Source organism: Capsicum annuum, chromosome 8 (assembly GCF_002878395.1).
Source record: "Capsicum annuum cultivar UCD-10X-F1 chromosome 8, UCD10Xv1.1, whole genome shotgun sequence".
NCBI classification, from domain to species: Eukaryota; Viridiplantae; Streptophyta; class Magnoliopsida; order Solanales; family Solanaceae; genus Capsicum; species Capsicum annuum.
Window position 1 is genome coordinate 171,234,346 of NC_061118.1, and position 16,678 is coordinate 171,251,023.

At 37.3% G+C, this 16,678-nt stretch overlaps 3 protein-coding genes across 3 annotated transcripts; all 3 read left to right on the top strand.

The window, feature by feature from the left end:
* Positions 1 to 4,723: 4,723 nt before the first annotated feature.
* LOC107840517 (probable pre-mRNA-splicing factor ATP-dependent RNA helicase DEAH5) lies at positions 4,724 to 11,753 on the top strand. Its single transcript, XM_016684401.2, is given in 3 exon segments — positions 4,724 to 5,996; positions 5,999 to 10,131; positions 10,686 to 11,753. Coding segments are annotated over 2 exon segments (3,486 nt in total). The 5' UTR covers positions 4,724 to 5,131; the 3' UTR covers positions 8,620 to 10,131; positions 10,686 to 11,753.
* Positions 11,754 to 13,420: 1,667 nt separating this feature from the next.
* On the top strand, positions 13,421 to 13,989 carry LOC124886513 (auxin-induced protein 15A-like). The gene has a single exon (XM_047395194.1). It carries the CDS (start codon positions 13,566 to 13,568, stop codon positions 13,821 to 13,823), a length of 258 nt encoding a protein of 85 aa, XP_047251150.1. The 5' UTR covers positions 13,421 to 13,565; the 3' UTR covers positions 13,824 to 13,989.
* Positions 13,990 to 14,756: 767 nt separating this feature from the next.
* On the top strand, positions 14,757 to 16,099 carry LOC107840518 (probable aquaporin TIP3-1). The gene is made up of 3 exons (XM_047395658.1): positions 14,757 to 14,863; positions 14,972 to 15,050; positions 15,296 to 16,099. Exons 1-3 carry the CDS (start codon positions 14,757 to 14,759, stop codon positions 16,097 to 16,099), a joined length of 990 nt encoding a protein of 329 aa, XP_047251614.1.
* The last annotated feature ends 579 nt before the right edge of the window (positions 16,100 to 16,678 follow it).

Genomic DNA, 16,678 nt, shown 5'->3' on the forward strand with positions numbered 1-16,678 from the left:
ACAGTTGGACCTATGAATTACACATCTTCCATACTGGTACCTTCCCCTGCTTCGACCATATCAACTTCAATAAAAAGGTTCTGACAATCATCAACCAATTCAACTTCAAATTCCACATGCTTCGTGACACCGCTCTTAACAAATGATTCACTGAGTAGTGGCATTGGGCGAGGGAGTGACCATGTTTCCTTTTTCCTTCCTTTGGCTTTCAGCTCTTGTATCATCAAGTCACTACTCCCTGTTATAAGTAGATCATCAACATATATAAGTATAGTAACTATGTTAAACCCATCTTTCTTTGTAAATAAAGAAAGATCATATGGACTTTGTGAGTATCCTGTACTAATCAAGGCCTCAGTCAACTTGACGTTCCATTGTCTTAAGGCTTGTTTCAAGCCATAGAGTGACTTCAGTAACCTGCATACCTTGTTCTCCCCCTGCCTCTAGAAACCCCTGAGGCAACTCCATGTAAACATCTTCTGTAAGATCACCTTGGAGACAAGCATTATGCACATCTATTCGAAAGAAAGGCCAATTGTGAGATGCAGCTACACTAATGACAGCTCTGACAGTTACCATCTTAGCCACAGGAGAAAAGGTATCAGGATAATCCAGCCCCTCTTGTTGATTATAACCTTTTGCAACTAATCTTGTTTTGTATCTCTCAATATCACCATTAGCTTTATGTTTCACCTTATACACTCATTTAGAACCAATAGCCTTCTTGCCAGGTGGTAAAGGTTCTATCACCCATGTATTATGCTGAATTAAAGCATTAACTTCAGACTGCATGGCCTCTATCCATTCTGGATGTTGAGAAGCTTTTCTGAAACTAGAAGGCTCTACTACAGCAGAGAAAGCAGCAACAAAAGTTTGATAAGAAGGGTTAAGATGTTTATATAAGACATAAGCATCAATTGGATATGGACATGAAGAGTTAGCCTTCTTCTGCATTACATAATCCTTATGCCAGATAGGAGGTTTTATGGTTCTTTTTATTTATCTGGTATCATCTGTAGGAGCAGGTGGTGGTACATCTTGATTGTTCTCATTAGCATCTGGTGCATCATCCTCATTGCCCATATCATCAACATTGACTACTTCATCAACAGCCACTAAGTCCACCATATCTTCCTCATCATTCACTACTGTAGGCGTTTCTTCAGAGATTACATCTGCATCATGAGCTATATCAAGTGTAATATTACTAGTGTGATAAGAACCATTATTTCAAGGTGTGTTGGTGGAGGAAACAATGGATGCATGTAATTGTCATAGGTTTCAGCATGTATAGTTGCATCTTTCTTGAAACGAAACATATGCTCCATGAAAGTAACATCCCTGCTAACATAAAATTAATGGGTTTCCAAATCCATGACTCTGTAACCCTTTTATGTCTCTGAATACCCCATAAGGACAGCTTTCCTTGCTCTTGGAGCAAATTTATCCTGTCTAGGTAGAACTGAAGAAAAACGTAGACATCCAAATACCCTCAAGTGATCAATTTTTGGCTCCTTTCCATACAACATTTCATGAGGTGATTTTTCTTTTAACACAACTGTGGGAAGTTTATTAATCAGATAGACAGTTGTTTTGATACAATTTCCTTAATATTTGATGGGCATTATTTTAAAGCTCTAGCAATGTCTAATATGTGTCTATGGTTCCTTTCTACAATACCATTTTGTTGTGGTGTATATGTACATGAACTTTGATGAACAATACCAAGAGAAGAGAATAGACTACTATAACTAGAATTGAAGAATTCTGTGCCATTATCAGATCTTAGAACCTGAACTTTAACACCAAATTGTGTATTCACCATATACAGAAAGTCTTTTAGCACAACCTTGAATTCTGTTTTAAATTGTAACAAACAAGCCCATGTAAATCTACTATAGTTATCTACAACAGTGACAAAATATTGTATCTTATCATAAGTTGGAATCTTGTAAGGTCCCCAAACATCTACATGAATCAGTTGGAAAATATAAGTTGATTTATTTGTACATTCTGTAAAAGATAACCTGCTTTGCTTAGCCGCAGGACAAATTTCACAAGAATTACTAGATTTATTATTTATGTGACTTTTGAGACTTGAAATATGCTCCATTGCTTTGATAGAAGGATGTCCCAGCCTTGCATGCCATAATTCAGTAGAATTTGCATTCTCCACTGATACTGCTCCAATCATTGCCTTGATTTCATCTTTTAGCACATATAAGCCATTTGTTTCTCTACCAATCCCAATTATCTTGCCACTGTAGAGTCCCTGTAACACACAGAAATAAGGGAAGAAGCTAACACTGCAGCATAGTTCCTTAGTTAATTGGGACACTGACAGTAGGTGGAACTTGAAGTCAAGCACATGCAATACATTTTTTATAGTTTTATCACCTAAAATTCTGCAACTTCCTGTGCTAGTGATCTCAGTTTTTCCTCCTGTTAGTACCTGAACTGTACTAAACTTTTCGTCTCTCATGCTTTTCAACTCATTCAGCAACTCTTTGTAAGTGATTATATGGTGAGTTGCTCCGAAATCTATTATCCACTCAAAAGCATTGGGATTAGTTATCAATGTAGCATTACCTGCTAGATTTGCCATGCCTTCACTTAGCACGATTGTGCACCAATTTTTGCACCTGCTGATGTTCTTCTTCAGAAAATCCAAGATGTATCTCCTTTTCTACTGAAGCACCATTAACATGTGGCTTGAAGTTTCCTCTCTGCTAAGCAGGTGACCCTGATCTATAGTTGTTGTTTCCTCCATTCTGGTGAAAGCTACTTGATCCACTTGGGCCTGCCTGACCTTTTCTCTTGCTCTTGAAATCAACGGGATAACCAACAATTCTGTAACATTCCTCAGTACAATGGTTCCTAAAACCACATACCTCACATACACCATTTCCTAAACCAGTTTTCTTTCCTCGGAAAACTTGACCTCTTACGGTCATCATTGTAAGAGGTTCCTTGTTTATATCAATTACTTCTAAAAGCATCTGGCTTTCCTCTTGTATGACTATAGAATATGCTTGGTTTACACTAGGCACTTCACTTTTAAGCAATATATCGCTTCTCACATGACTATATGTCTCGTTTAGCCCCATTAAAAACATTAATAACCTTTGTTGCTGCAGATGTTCAATATAGGGTTTGGCTTCCTCACATCCACATGAAGAAGAAGGTACTAATGCATCAATTTCATCCCACAAATCTCTCATTCTCTAATAGTAATCAGTAACAGAACCTTTACCTTGTTTCAGAGTCGCAACCTCTGTCCAGAGTTGATAAACTCATGTGAGGTTTGATTTATCAAATCGTTCCTTGAAATCATCCCAAACTCGTTTTGCATTGGATGCGTAGACTATCGTGGTTAACAAATTTGATGCAACGATGCTGCTGATCCATGACAATACAACCGCGTTACATCTTTCCCATTGCATCGCTATTCACCTTTGTATGAACTCTTTACACAAGTTCCATCTACAAAACCCAGTTTGTTCTTTACCAACAACGCCAATCTCATTGACCTGGTCCAAAGCCCATAATTCTCGGGACCTGTAAACTTGATTGCAATTAGTACAACACCAGGTGTATCGAAAGCCTGTAAGTATAGAAGGTGATTGTGTTCGAGTGTAGCAACCATTAATTCTGTCATAGTTGAACTAAGCTTCGAACTTTATGGACGAATTGACTATCAAAAAAAATTGTGCAAAAAGTTTTGTTTTGTTTTGATCTAGCTTAGATCTAACCCGATTTGATACCATGTGAGATTTCAGTGCTAAGCTACTGAAATCTCCATTAATGGGGATTTACAGAGAAGTTGTACTCTAGCTAGGAAGGAGAAAAGAAGAGAGAGAAGATATTTTCAATAGAAATTTTGTGTGTACAATTTCCTCATTTACACCTCTATTTATAGACCACTTCAACTAGTGGTGACTAATTACAGCTAATACACAACTCAGCATAACTGCACCACAAACTAACTAACTAACTTTTCTCCTCATCCTTTCTAGTCTCAATAGATTCATGAAACTTATGATCTTAAATATGTCATGTGAGTAAATTAAAAATGTTTAAAGTTATATTGTTATCTAATATAAAAAGGTGATAATGAAAAAGATGGAACAAAAAACGTGGTAACTTTGAATAGTTCTTTCAAATCAAAGATTGATTGAATTGTATTATTAATCAAGACAATACATAGTTCAAATATCTAGTCAAAACGAATGATATATGGGCTGATCAATAAAGAATTTTAATCTTCGAAATTCACTAAAAGCAGTGCAAGAGAAATTATATGAAAATAATTGAATCTTTGAACACTTATTAAAAAATACGAGATGCTTGAAAATGGTCGAAATAACTCAATAGAATGATTGATATGAATATAGCCCTAGATAAAAATAATTTATTGAATATTATGAATAATTGATTACAGAGGGACATTTAGTTGTTGGTTCACAGGTACAAACTTTGTCACTTCATCGTATATTGATGAATTTAAGAAAAATTTTTTTTAAAAAATGAACAAAGTTGACATTCACTTTTACTTCCAAAAGTAAATATTCAAAACTGACTTGTTTCATGTATTTTTCAGAGGCCTAAAGAAGTTTAACTTTACTGAAACTACATCATCATCCAAAATGACTACCAATGGTTTTCTTTTCATGTATAAATTCTTTTTTAGTTGTATTTTATTTTTATAAGAAATTTGTATATTCTCTTTTCAAATTGTAGGAGAGCAAGAAATCCCATTCCTTCATATTTAGTTATACTTTTTTCCTTCTTAAATAAAAGGAAGGTAATTGTAATTTACTCAAAGTTAAAGTGATACTACTCTAACTTGTTATTTTGATTTTATAGAATTTAAAAAAAAAAAAAAAAAATGGAGATAGGAGAAACAAGAGGCGGCGTCAACATTCTTTGTGAAAAGTAGAATTTCTAATTTCACATGACATGGAACTATATGTCAACGTTCTAGGAGACCTTTCATTATTCTTCCTATAATTATTTTGTAATTATTCAAGGTGAAGTGTATACAAATTGGGGAGGGAAACCTAGCGAGAGCTTTAGTAAATTAACTCGTCGGCGACGCCGTCCAGTCTGCCGAAAGATTCATTCCTTCAGGATGGGGCCAGAAATTGGAGAAAACGTGTTGAAGAAATTAGAATACTTTTCCCTGATATCTAAGGTATGTTCTGAATTGGAAGCACATTTAGGGTTTGCTGATAAAGTTTTAGCTGAATTTATAACTGAACTTGCTAGAAATTGCTTTAAAGTTGATGAATTTGATGCTAAATTGAAACGATGTGGTGCTGAATTGCCTGATTATTTTGTAAGAACATTGCTTACTATAATTCATGCTATTTTGCCTCCCAGTGTGAAGTCGAAATCGGAGGAGGAGTTGGGGAAGGATGATAATGGTTCTGAGTTTTCGGCTTTGAAGATTAGAGATAATAGGGATAGGGTTAAGGAATTGGAGGAGGAGATTGAGTTGGAGGCAAAGAGTAAGAAGAGAGATGGGGAGGAAGAAGAACGGGAGAATAGGCGCGAGAGGGATAGAGGTTATAGAAGAGAAAGGGGTAATTATGATGATGGTAGAGCTGAATGTAGGGCTTCAGAAAGGTGTAGAGACGGGGATAAAGATGGAGATGGAGATGTATATGCAAAGGGTTGGGGAGGTGATTATGAGAAAGATGAGGGTGATGATTGGAGGGATAGGAGAAAGTTGAGGCATCATGTGGATGAGCCGGAGTTATATGCAGTATATAAGGGGAGGGTATCAAGGGTGATGAATTCTGGTTGTTTTGTTCTGCTGAATGATTTTAGAGGGAAAGAAGGGTTGGTTCATGTTTCGCAACTTGCTACTAGAAGGGTCGTTAATGCCAAAGATTTAGTTAAACGGGACCAGCAGGTTTTTGTGAAGATTGTCTCTGTTAGTGGGCAGAAGTTGAGTTTGTCAATGAGAGATGTTGATCAGAAAACAGGAAAGGATCGCTGCCATTGAAGAAGAACTCAGGCTATGATGGGTTGACGACAAATCCTTCAGGCATGAGCAATGAGGGTTCCAAGACCAGGATTGGCCTGTCAGGAACCAGGATTACGGAGCAGGAGGATGGAGTTCCATCACGTAGACCACTGAAAAGGATGAGTTCACCTGAAAAGTGGGAAGAGATTCAACTTATTGCTGCAGGTGTCTTGGGGGTGCAGGAACATTTTGATGAAGAAGGGGATGGAATGCTATATCAGGAAGAAGGCGTTGAAGAAGAGATTGAGGTTGAATTGAATGAAGACGAACCCCCTTTCTTGCAAGGGCAGAGTCGTTATTCAGTTGATATGTCCCCTGTAAAAATTTTTAAAAATCCTGAAGGATCATTGAGTCGTGCTGCTGCACTACAATCAGCTTTGATAAAGGAGAGAAGGGAAGTAAGGGAACAGCAACAGAGAACGATGCTTGATTCTATCCCAAAGGACCTCAACAGACCATGGGAAGACCCAATGCCAGAAACAGGTGAGAGGCATCTGGCGCAGGAGCTGAGGGGTGTTGGTTTGTCTGCCTATGACATGCCAGAATGGAAGAAGGATGCTTATGGTAAAGCCTTGACCTTTGGCCAGAGGTGTAAGCTATCCCTTCAGGAGCAGAGGCAGAGTCTTCCTATTTACAGATTGAAGAAAGAACTGATTCAGGCTGTCCATGATAACCAGGTCCTGGTCGTCATTGGTGAGACAGGTTCTGGCAAGACAACACAGGTGACGCAGTATCTAGCCGAGGCAGGGTATACAACGAGGGGGAAAATTGGCTGTACGCAACCTCGTCGAGTGGCTGCGATGTCAGTCGCTAAGAGAGTTGCTAAGGAGGTTGGTTGTCGATTAGGTGAAGAGGTTGGTTATGCTATTCGTTTTGAAGATTGTACTGGGCCAGAAACTGTTATCAAATATATGACTGATGGTATGCTTCTGATGGAGATCCTGATTGACGATAATTTGTCCCAGTATTCAGTTATAATGCTTGATGAAGCACACGAAAGAACAATTTTCACTGATATTCTCTTTGGTTTGCTTAAGCGGCTTATTAAGAGGAGACCTGACCTTCATCTAATTGTCACATCTGCAACTTTGGATGCAGAGAAATTTGCTGGTTATTTCTTTGACTGCAACATCTTTACAGTCCCAGGAAGAACTTTTCCAGTAGAGATACTCTACACAAAGCAGCCAGAAAGTGATTACCTGGATGCGGCTTTAATTACTGTTATGCAGATCCACTTGACAGAACCTGAAGGTGATATCCTCCTCTTCTTGACTGGTCAAGAGGAGATTGATTATGCTTGCCAATGTCTCTACGAGAGGATGAAAGGACTAGGTAAAAATGTTCCTGAACTGATCATACTACCTGTCTATAGTGCCTTGCCTAGTGAAATGCAGTCCAGAATTTTTGATCCTGCCCCTCCTGGGAAAAGAAAAGTAGTTGTTGCTACAAATATTGCTGAAGCTTCTTTGACAATTGATGGTATATATTATGTTATTGATCCTGGATTTGCAAAGCAAAATGTCTACCATCCAAAACAGGGTCTGGATTCACTGGTTATTACCCCGATTTCACAAGCATCAGCAAAGCAACGAGCAGGGCGTGCTGGACGAACTGGACCTGGGAAGTGCTACCGTCTGTATACTGAGAGTGCATTCCACAGTGAAATGTCCCCTACCGCTATTCCAGAAATCCAGAGGATAAATCTCGGGAACACGGTTCTTATGATGAAAGCAATGGGTATTAATGATCTTTTGTCGTTTGATTTCATGGACCCACCTTCCCCTCAGGCTCTCATATCTGCCATGGAGCAACTTTACACCCTTGGAGCACTGGATGAAGAGGGACTTCTGACAAAGCTGGGAAGAAAAATGGCAGAATTTCCATTAGATCCTCCTTTGTCCAAGATGCTTCTTGCTAGCGTGGACTTTGGCTGTAGTGATGAGATCTTGACCATCATTGCTATGATTCAAACTGGAAACATCTTTTACCGACCAAGGGAAAAACAAGCTCAGGCTGATCAGAAAAGGGCCAAATTTTTTCAGCCTGAGGGTGATCATCTAACCTTCCTTGCTGTTTATGAGGCTTGGAAAGCGAAAAACTTCTCAGGTCCATGGTGTTTTGAAAATTTTGTTCAGTCACGATCGCTTAGGAGAGCACAGGATGTCAGAAAACAGCTGCTCTCCATCATGGACAAGTATAAATTGGATGTTGTGAGTGCTGGAAAGGATTTCACAAAAATCCGGAAGGCTATTGGAGCAGGTTTCTTTTTTCAAGCTGCTAGAAAGGATCCTCAAGAGGGTTATAGAACTTTAGTTGAGAACCAGCCAGTTTACATCCATCCTAGCAGTGCTCTTTTCCAAAGACAGCCGGACTGGGTTATTTATCACGAGCTTGTTATGACGACAAAGGAGTATATGCACGAGGTGACCGTGGTAGATCCTAAATGGCTTGTTGAGTTGGCACCAAGATTCTTCAAGGCGGCTGACCCAACAAAATTAAGCAAGCGCAAGAGACAGGAACGTGTTGAGCCTCTTTACGATAGATATCACGAGCCAAACTCATGGCGGTTGAGTAAAAGGCGAGCTTGATATCCTTTTTTTTTTTTGGTTCCATGTTGGTTCAATGAAATTCCCATTGTTTGTTTTTTCTGTAAAAGTAACATAGATTCTTCATCCATTTTGATTTGAATAAAAGTCCAACTGAGTGTAATAGAAAAACTAAATGATATGATAAAATACATGTTACATAGATCCTTCGTCTGTTTTGATTTACCTAGATAAACAAGCATGATATATGTATCAGACTATTAGTACTTAGGATTCTTTAAAATACTCTTAAAATTAATGAAAAGCCCCATGCTCCCATACACTTGTATTTATTTGAACATTCTTGCAAACATTTTACCCTCGGAGGTAGCGGTATGGACTGCGTACATTTTCCCTCTGTGGGACTACACTGAGTCTGTTATTGTTGTTGTTGTTGTATTCCTGCAAACAAGTCGTCGTTACTTAATATAAAAAGCTACATGTTCGGCCTCTGGCTTTCCTAATAAAGTGTGCAGAACAGAGATGGATATTCCATCTTTTTCAAGGAAATGCCTAATGGACAACCATGTTAATGACAAGAATGTCTAGGTGCATATGTAGACATGAATAGTCACAGCTAGGCTACGTCTCTTCTTTAGCAATTAGATTCGATGCATGCTCTTTTCAACTTCAGATTGAAAAAAAAAAAAAGGCAGGACCTTATGTCTTGATCTAATATGGTCTAAAGACTAAAGATATCAATACTTTGACAATTTGCTGGAAGGCAAAACCATGTTATACTTCAGATGCTATTGTCTTCGGTGGGTGCCCACGATCTCTCTTCAGTATCAGCTTGATTTTCTGCGTTTCCATTTGGCCTATATAAACACATCCAAAGAGGTGTCTACCGCCACAGCCCTCAACAAAATTTGAACTTAATCAAAGTTTTTTCTAATTTTGAGGTCTTGCTAGTTCTTATTGTCCTTCTTTGCTCATCTAAACTAAAAGATCATGGCTATCCGTGTGCCTCGTATGATCAAGAAGTCTTTTACATCTGGAGATGTTCCCAAGGGCCATTTTGTTGTATATGTATCCCGATATCATTCTTGAACCAACCTTTATTTCATGACTTGCTCAGTCTAGCTGATGAAGACTTTCGCTTTGAACATCCAATTGGTGATCTCACAATTCCCTGCAGAGAGGACGTCTTCATCGACCTCACTTCTCAATTAAGGAACTGAAAAACAAAACTTTCTAAACAGTTTGTAAGGTAGTAAAGTAGGATACACAATCTGTACAGAGAACACAAATTTTTATGTTAGACTAGATAGATTTAGTGCAACTTTAGCTCCACAAAGACTGATTGTTGGTCGATGTCAAAGGACAAATGACTTAATTTTTTCTACTTCAAAGAACTTGAAGTATTGAATGAATGATGGTTCTATTCATTTAGTATTGAATTTTTTTTCCTCCTAATGATTCTCTAATTCCTCTCATAGAATATTTGTGCTAAAATCTCATGTGTAGCTGAGCCAGGATCAAGTTTAAAGTGGCCCAAACTGGTCGCATTTTCAGGTTAGTCAAAGGCTGAGTAGAATTAAAACTTTATATGGAACTATGCTGCTGTTAACATGCTATGGTTACTCCTCAGTACTTGGGGCTGAAGCTTTTGGGAAGCAAAAGGTCCAACTGAGTGTAATAGAGAAACTTGATTATGTGATAAAATTTACGGTACATAGCTCCTTCGTTCATGTTGATATACCTCGATGAAAAGACGTGACATAGTATAGGTATTGGTAGTTAATACGAATTGTTCAAAATACTCTTGAAATCAACAAAGAACTGCATGCTGCCATACTGGTTGATTACACACACTTGCATTGGAACGTTCCTGCAAACAAGTCGTTGTAACTTAATTTAAAAGCTACATGTTCGGCCTCTAATAAAAAATCTGCACGAATGCATTTCTGATGATCTTCATCTGGAGTACTTGATGTGAAAGCTTTTGTGTCCAATGACCTAACAGAAGACTCACATCTAGCGCGAATATTGGTCTTCGTTGTTCTTATTTGACCAGTACTTCAAAATTTTCTGTCAGGATATATGATAATAGTAATTTTCAAATGCAGGAAACATGGTTCCTTTTGTTCATGTTCTTACATTTAAAGTTGATCCAATTCACATCAATCATTTTTTACTTGAGGAGCTCCTAGCTGGCTGCAACACAAGTTAACAGCATCCACAGGTCAATCTGTCATCATTTATTTTAGTACTTTTGAAACCTCCACTTAAAATTTTTATCCCAGTTATTATGATTAGGCCATCTTTTGGTTTAATTCAGGTTAAGAAGCACCTGAACATCCCACTTACATTGTTCTGTTGGTATGTAGTGATGGATAATCCATATGTTTTTTTTAGAATGAATAATTCCTGGAACACGAAGATAAAGGTAGGGCCTGTTGTCTTGAGCGGATGTGAGCTGAAGTTACCAATACTTTGGCAATGAGTTGAAAGGCAAAACCATGTTACTTCAGGTGCTATTGTTTTCTGCTGGTACCCACATAATAGTGACAAACAGGACTCTGTTAGTCGTCATTGTCCTTTATAACCACTTCCAAGGTGTCTACCTCTACAACTCTCATCGACGCTTTCTCTGCTTTTGAGGTCTTCAGTATTTTCTTCTTTCTTTTCTCATCTGTGCTAAAGCTAAAAACAATGGCTATTCGTATGCCTCGTATAATCACTAAGTCATCCACATCTAGAGATGTTCCCAAGGGATATTTTGCTGTGTATGTTGGGGAGGAGCAGAAGAAGAGATTTGTGATCCCCATATCATTCTTGAACCTACCTTTATTTCAAGACTTGCTTAATCAAGCTGAGGCAGAATTTGGTTTTGATCATCCAATGGGCCGTCTCACAATACCCTGCAGCAAGGACGTCTTCATTGACCTTACTTCTCGTTTGAGGAGCTGATAAAGAAACTTGCTTTCACATTTTTGTAGAACATTAAGGCAGGATTTGCAGTCTGTAAACTTAGGACTTAGAGAAAACAGTAGTTGATGTTAGAATGAGAGATATTACTAAAGTCTGACTTGTTAGATTAGTGAACTTATCTCCATAAAGGCTGATTGTTATTCATGTAAAAGAGATTAACACTTTTTTTCTACTTCAAAGATCAATGAAGTATTGAATCTCTATCACTTAATTGTTCCATTCAGTTTGCGGTGATAAACTTTTTTCTCCTTAAGATTCCATATCCTAATGTCCTCTTTTTGCTTAACGATTTCGGACCAGAATCAAGTATTCCTGAACTGGCCTAAATTTGACCACAATCAGTCACTACATTGCGTTAGTCAAATGATAAATGCACCTGGAATTGTACGTAGAAACTAAGCAACAGTTCAAAAAAAAAAACAGATAATAAATGTTACCATGCTTGCCCTCTGACTTCCTGTTAAAATGGAAAGTTAGGATCGTCCTTACAAAAGGATGAGTCTCTATATTCAAGTTAATCATCCTTAGCTAATGTACTTTATGAATGTTTTAACCAACTAGACTAGAGGAAGTTCCACTAATTAGCTAGTGTTTGAGTGTAATAACCTTACAGCAGATGCACATCTGAGCTTTTTTTTTCTTCTTCTTTGTTCTTATTTAACTTAGAACAAAGAACAAGAAAAAAAAAAGTAGGGTAGAGGGTTAGGGGGTGGGAGTGCATCGGTAACAGTAGGGGAGCGTTCTTTTGTGTCTGAAGTTTCTTGTTTGTGGGGTTGTGTGATGTCTATGGTTTCGGTTAGATAGTTTTTAGTATTATCTTGTGGCTGTAGTATTATCTTGTGGCTAGCGGTGTTAGTGTATTTTGCTTACTGTACTAGTTTATATGCATTTATGTTTTGTGTTTGTTATACTGTTATCGGTCCTAAGTCGGGGGTCTATCGGAAACAGCCTCTCTACTTCACCTGAGGTAGTGGTATGGTCTGCGTACACTCTACCCTCCCCAGACCCCACTATGTGGGAATACACCGGGTATGTTGTTGTTGTTGTTTGTTCTTATTTAACCAAAAGTTGAGAATTTCCTGTCAGGATATAAGATTTTGTTTCATCGTCTCATATCTAGAAAGCTATTTTGACATCACTTTTTACTTAAAGGACCTCCTGGCAGGCTGTTATACAAGCTAACATAGCAGTGTTGACATGCCAAGACTTAGCATGAGGGACCAAACATCTTTGTCAGATGTTGCTGTAAATGTATTTCTTATCTTAGTTGTCGTTGAATTACAAGACAATTATCTGTCGCTGTAATTTGATTAAAAAAAAAATCATGGTTTAGACAATTACTACCCTTTTATCAATTTTATTTCTAAAGATCCTGTGTCATCTATCTTGTTGTGTAAACATTGGGGGACTGCTGTTCTTCAGGCACAATGGCCTTAAATCATATCTATTAGACAATGAGTTGGGAAGCAAAACCATGTGATACTTCATGTGCTATTGTCAATCAACAGTACAAATGTCTATTCACCATTTAAATCTTACATATGATTGACTTGTTTTATCTTATACTAGTAGATAGTAGTTTTTATGTAAGTGGACAGCATCTGGGGTATGTTATAGTCCTAATGGATAGTGTTCCATATACAAATCATCACAAGGCACCATCTATTTTCATGGATTTGATTCTGAGAGATCCTTTGTTCCATGTATGAGAAAAGGGTAGGACCTATTGTTGTTGAACCTATATGAGCTAAAGTAATAAATCATGTAAATTAGTTGGAAGACAGGACCATGTGGTGATTGATATGTCTTTGTCTTAACTGATGTCCAACCCAAATGACTCTTCACCACAACTCATGAGATGTTATGACATGCCAAAGGCTTATATAAGCAAATTTTGAGAAGTTGCCACCACCACAGCTCTCCACAAAACAAGAAAACTACTCAAAGCTTTCCTGTGCTTTCAGCATCTTAAGTAATTCTTCTCTTCATCCTTTACTCATCTTAAATTAAAGATCATGGCTATTCGCGTACCTCGTATAATCAAGAAGTCATCGACATCCCTGGAAGTTCCCAAGGGACATTTTGCTGTTTATGTTGAGGAGAAGCAGAGGAAGAGATTTGTGATACCCATATCATACTTGAGCCTACCTTCATTTCAAGACTTGCTAAGTCAAGCAGAGGAAGAATTTGGGTTCGATCATCCGATGGGCGGTGTAACAATTCCCTGCTCAGAAGACATGTTCATTGGCATCACTTCACAGTTTAGGATTTAAGAATATAGTTGAGATCATTTTTCTCTTTCAGGTCTCAAAATTTTGTATATCCATATTATACAGTTGATTAGTTAGAAGTTCAGTGAGACTTTAGCACCACAAAGATTGGTGTTTTTTGACTCACATAGACTAATTCACTGAATACAGATACTACATTCGTCTCTCACTTATATATTTTTACAATTCAAATAATAGATGTGTAAAATTGGTCGAAATGAATAGTAGAGGGCAAATTTGATCCAAACGAGGGGAGAAAATAATTCAGTTAGAGATAATTTTTCACGTGACACGCCATGTGAAATAATTTGAGAACTTTTTCTACTTTGGTTGTCTGTTAATTGTTAAGGCCAAAGGGGTATATTTGGACTTTTTAAGTAATATCCTAGTCCTTTTTGTCCAGATAATATTACAGAACGCAAATTTAAACCTTTTCGAATAGTAAACAATTATGTTTCCTGGTTTATGTTTAAACAAAACAGTTCAATTAATTATAAGCTAGCACTCGATATGCCCTAGACTAGCTAGTGTAGCTCTGAGTATCCACAACTTTATTTAGTTATTTATTTATTGCAATTAATAATATAATATTTGATCAGATTATCTACAAGGGGAACTTATTAAAACCGAGCATGCCAAAATATGGGTTTGTTTTTTTAATCTTATTTCTTTGTTGAAGTCGTGAACTATTAAATGAAAAGCATTATGCCTTATATTTAAGGGGTATATGCGTGAATCTTAGACTAAGTGTATTTTGATACTAACAATGAATGGAAATGCTGTAAACTAGTCCAGCTCGATGCCTTATACGAACATATTTTAAAAACAAAGGGTAGTTAATTTAGGAAGCTATACGTATATAACCCAACAATGAACATACTTTCTCACCAAAAAAAAAAACATTAAAAGCCTTGAAAAATTCTATAAGTATCTTTTATGGCTGCTGCTAACGGAAATATTTTAGGGGATGGAGGAAGTCAGCTTTCTTTTGGAAGTAGTAATAAAATTCAACTTGTCTGCTTTACAAAAGAGCAAGTATCCATGTTTTTTTTGCTATAATATGTCTCAAAGTATATTGCATCTTTTTTTATTTGCTATAATTTTCGATTTGTTCTTATTTATGTGTATGGTGTTTGGCTTCTTTTTTACAGGTTAGATGACGAAAAGAAGAAGAATAATTGTATATCAATGGCTGAAAGGCTGGGCTTGCCTGACTTCTTCTCTTTAGATGTTAGTACATTTCATCTCTTACTCATCTTTTTTTCCTATATATGTTGTATACAAAATATATCGGTGACAATTATTATATGGAACCTAGAGGAGATCTAATGAGCTTAATCTTTGAGATGCGTTTGAATTTCACCATCTTAAGTTAGCCAATGACTAAGCTGTATATTATTCTCTCTGTTTTATTTTATATACCACGATATTAACTAAGCAGAGAGTCTAATAACATGTTAGACTTTTTTACGTAGGTGTGGCGAGCATCGGTTGGAGAGCTTTTGGGCTCAGCGGTTCTTGTTTTTATGTTGGACACCATAGTGATTTCCACCCTCGAAAGTGATGTCAAAATGCCAAATCTGATAATGTCAATTCTCATTGCAATTACACTCACCATTCTAATCCTTGCTGTTTTCCCTGTCTCTGGAGGCCACATTAGCCCTGTAATTACATTCTCCTCTGCACTTGTTGGACTAATATCAATATCAAGAGCCATAATATACATAGTGGCACAATGCGTTGGTGCTATTTTAGGTGCACTAGCACTCAAAGCTGTACTGAGTAGTCCCATTGAACAAAGATTCTCTCTTGGTGGTTGTACCGTTACGGTTATCACAACAGGGCCTAATGGGCCTGACATTGTGGGCCTGGAGATAGCCCAAGCATTTTGGCTCGAGTTTTTGTGTACGTTTGCTTTGCTTTTTGGTTCACTTTGGATGGCGTATGATCATCGTCAGTCCAAAGCACTTGGGCTTATTACTGTCATGTCTATTGTTGGGCTTCTGGCAGGCATTCTTGTGTTTATTTCAACTACAGTTACTGCTAAAAAGGGCTATGCTGGAGCTGGAATGAATCCAGCTAGGTGCTTTGGTGCTGCTATTGTTAGAGGAGGCCACCTTTGGCATGGGCATTGGATCTTTTGGGTTGGTCCTGGACTTGCTTGTTTTGCTTTCTATTTCTATACAAAGATCATTCCTCCGAATCATTTCCAAACTGATGGATACAAGCATGATTTCTTAGCTATAATCAAGGCGTTGTTTCGATCGGAGATAGTCTAGTTATGTAGGATTATAATGTGGGAAATTAATGTTACAGTGCAGTTAATAATGAAGGAATTATTGTGCTATGAATACTTCAGAGGCATTTTGTCGAAATTTAGTTCTTGTAACACGTCTATCCTTGTTCCACGTTCTATTTCACATAAAATGATTTACTACATTGATTCTCACATAACTTAAAGAATAAATATGCAACTATCAATCAAAAATTGCATTAGCTTTGCAGAGATTTTTTTTCTTTTACAGTCAACTAAACAATATATTAGTGTACGGATCCTTGGGTAATAACATAACACATTTATGGGGCAATAAAATGCCCCTGTTATGCAAGCTTCAAAAAGTAGGGAATTAATAGAGTTAAGATTCTTGCTCTGACAAAAATAACCTAAAAAGTTCCAACTATATTGGAAGTATTAAGAGGATAAAATAGGTACTATAAGAATGTTTTTCTGAAGAGGAATTTCCAATATAAGTCTAAATTTTCTCGTTTATCCTATCTCTCACTCGTCTATCGTGTACCAGTTAGACAATAGATTGCGCCAAAAAGTAGGGTTCTAGTGGTCTTGCAAATGATGTATA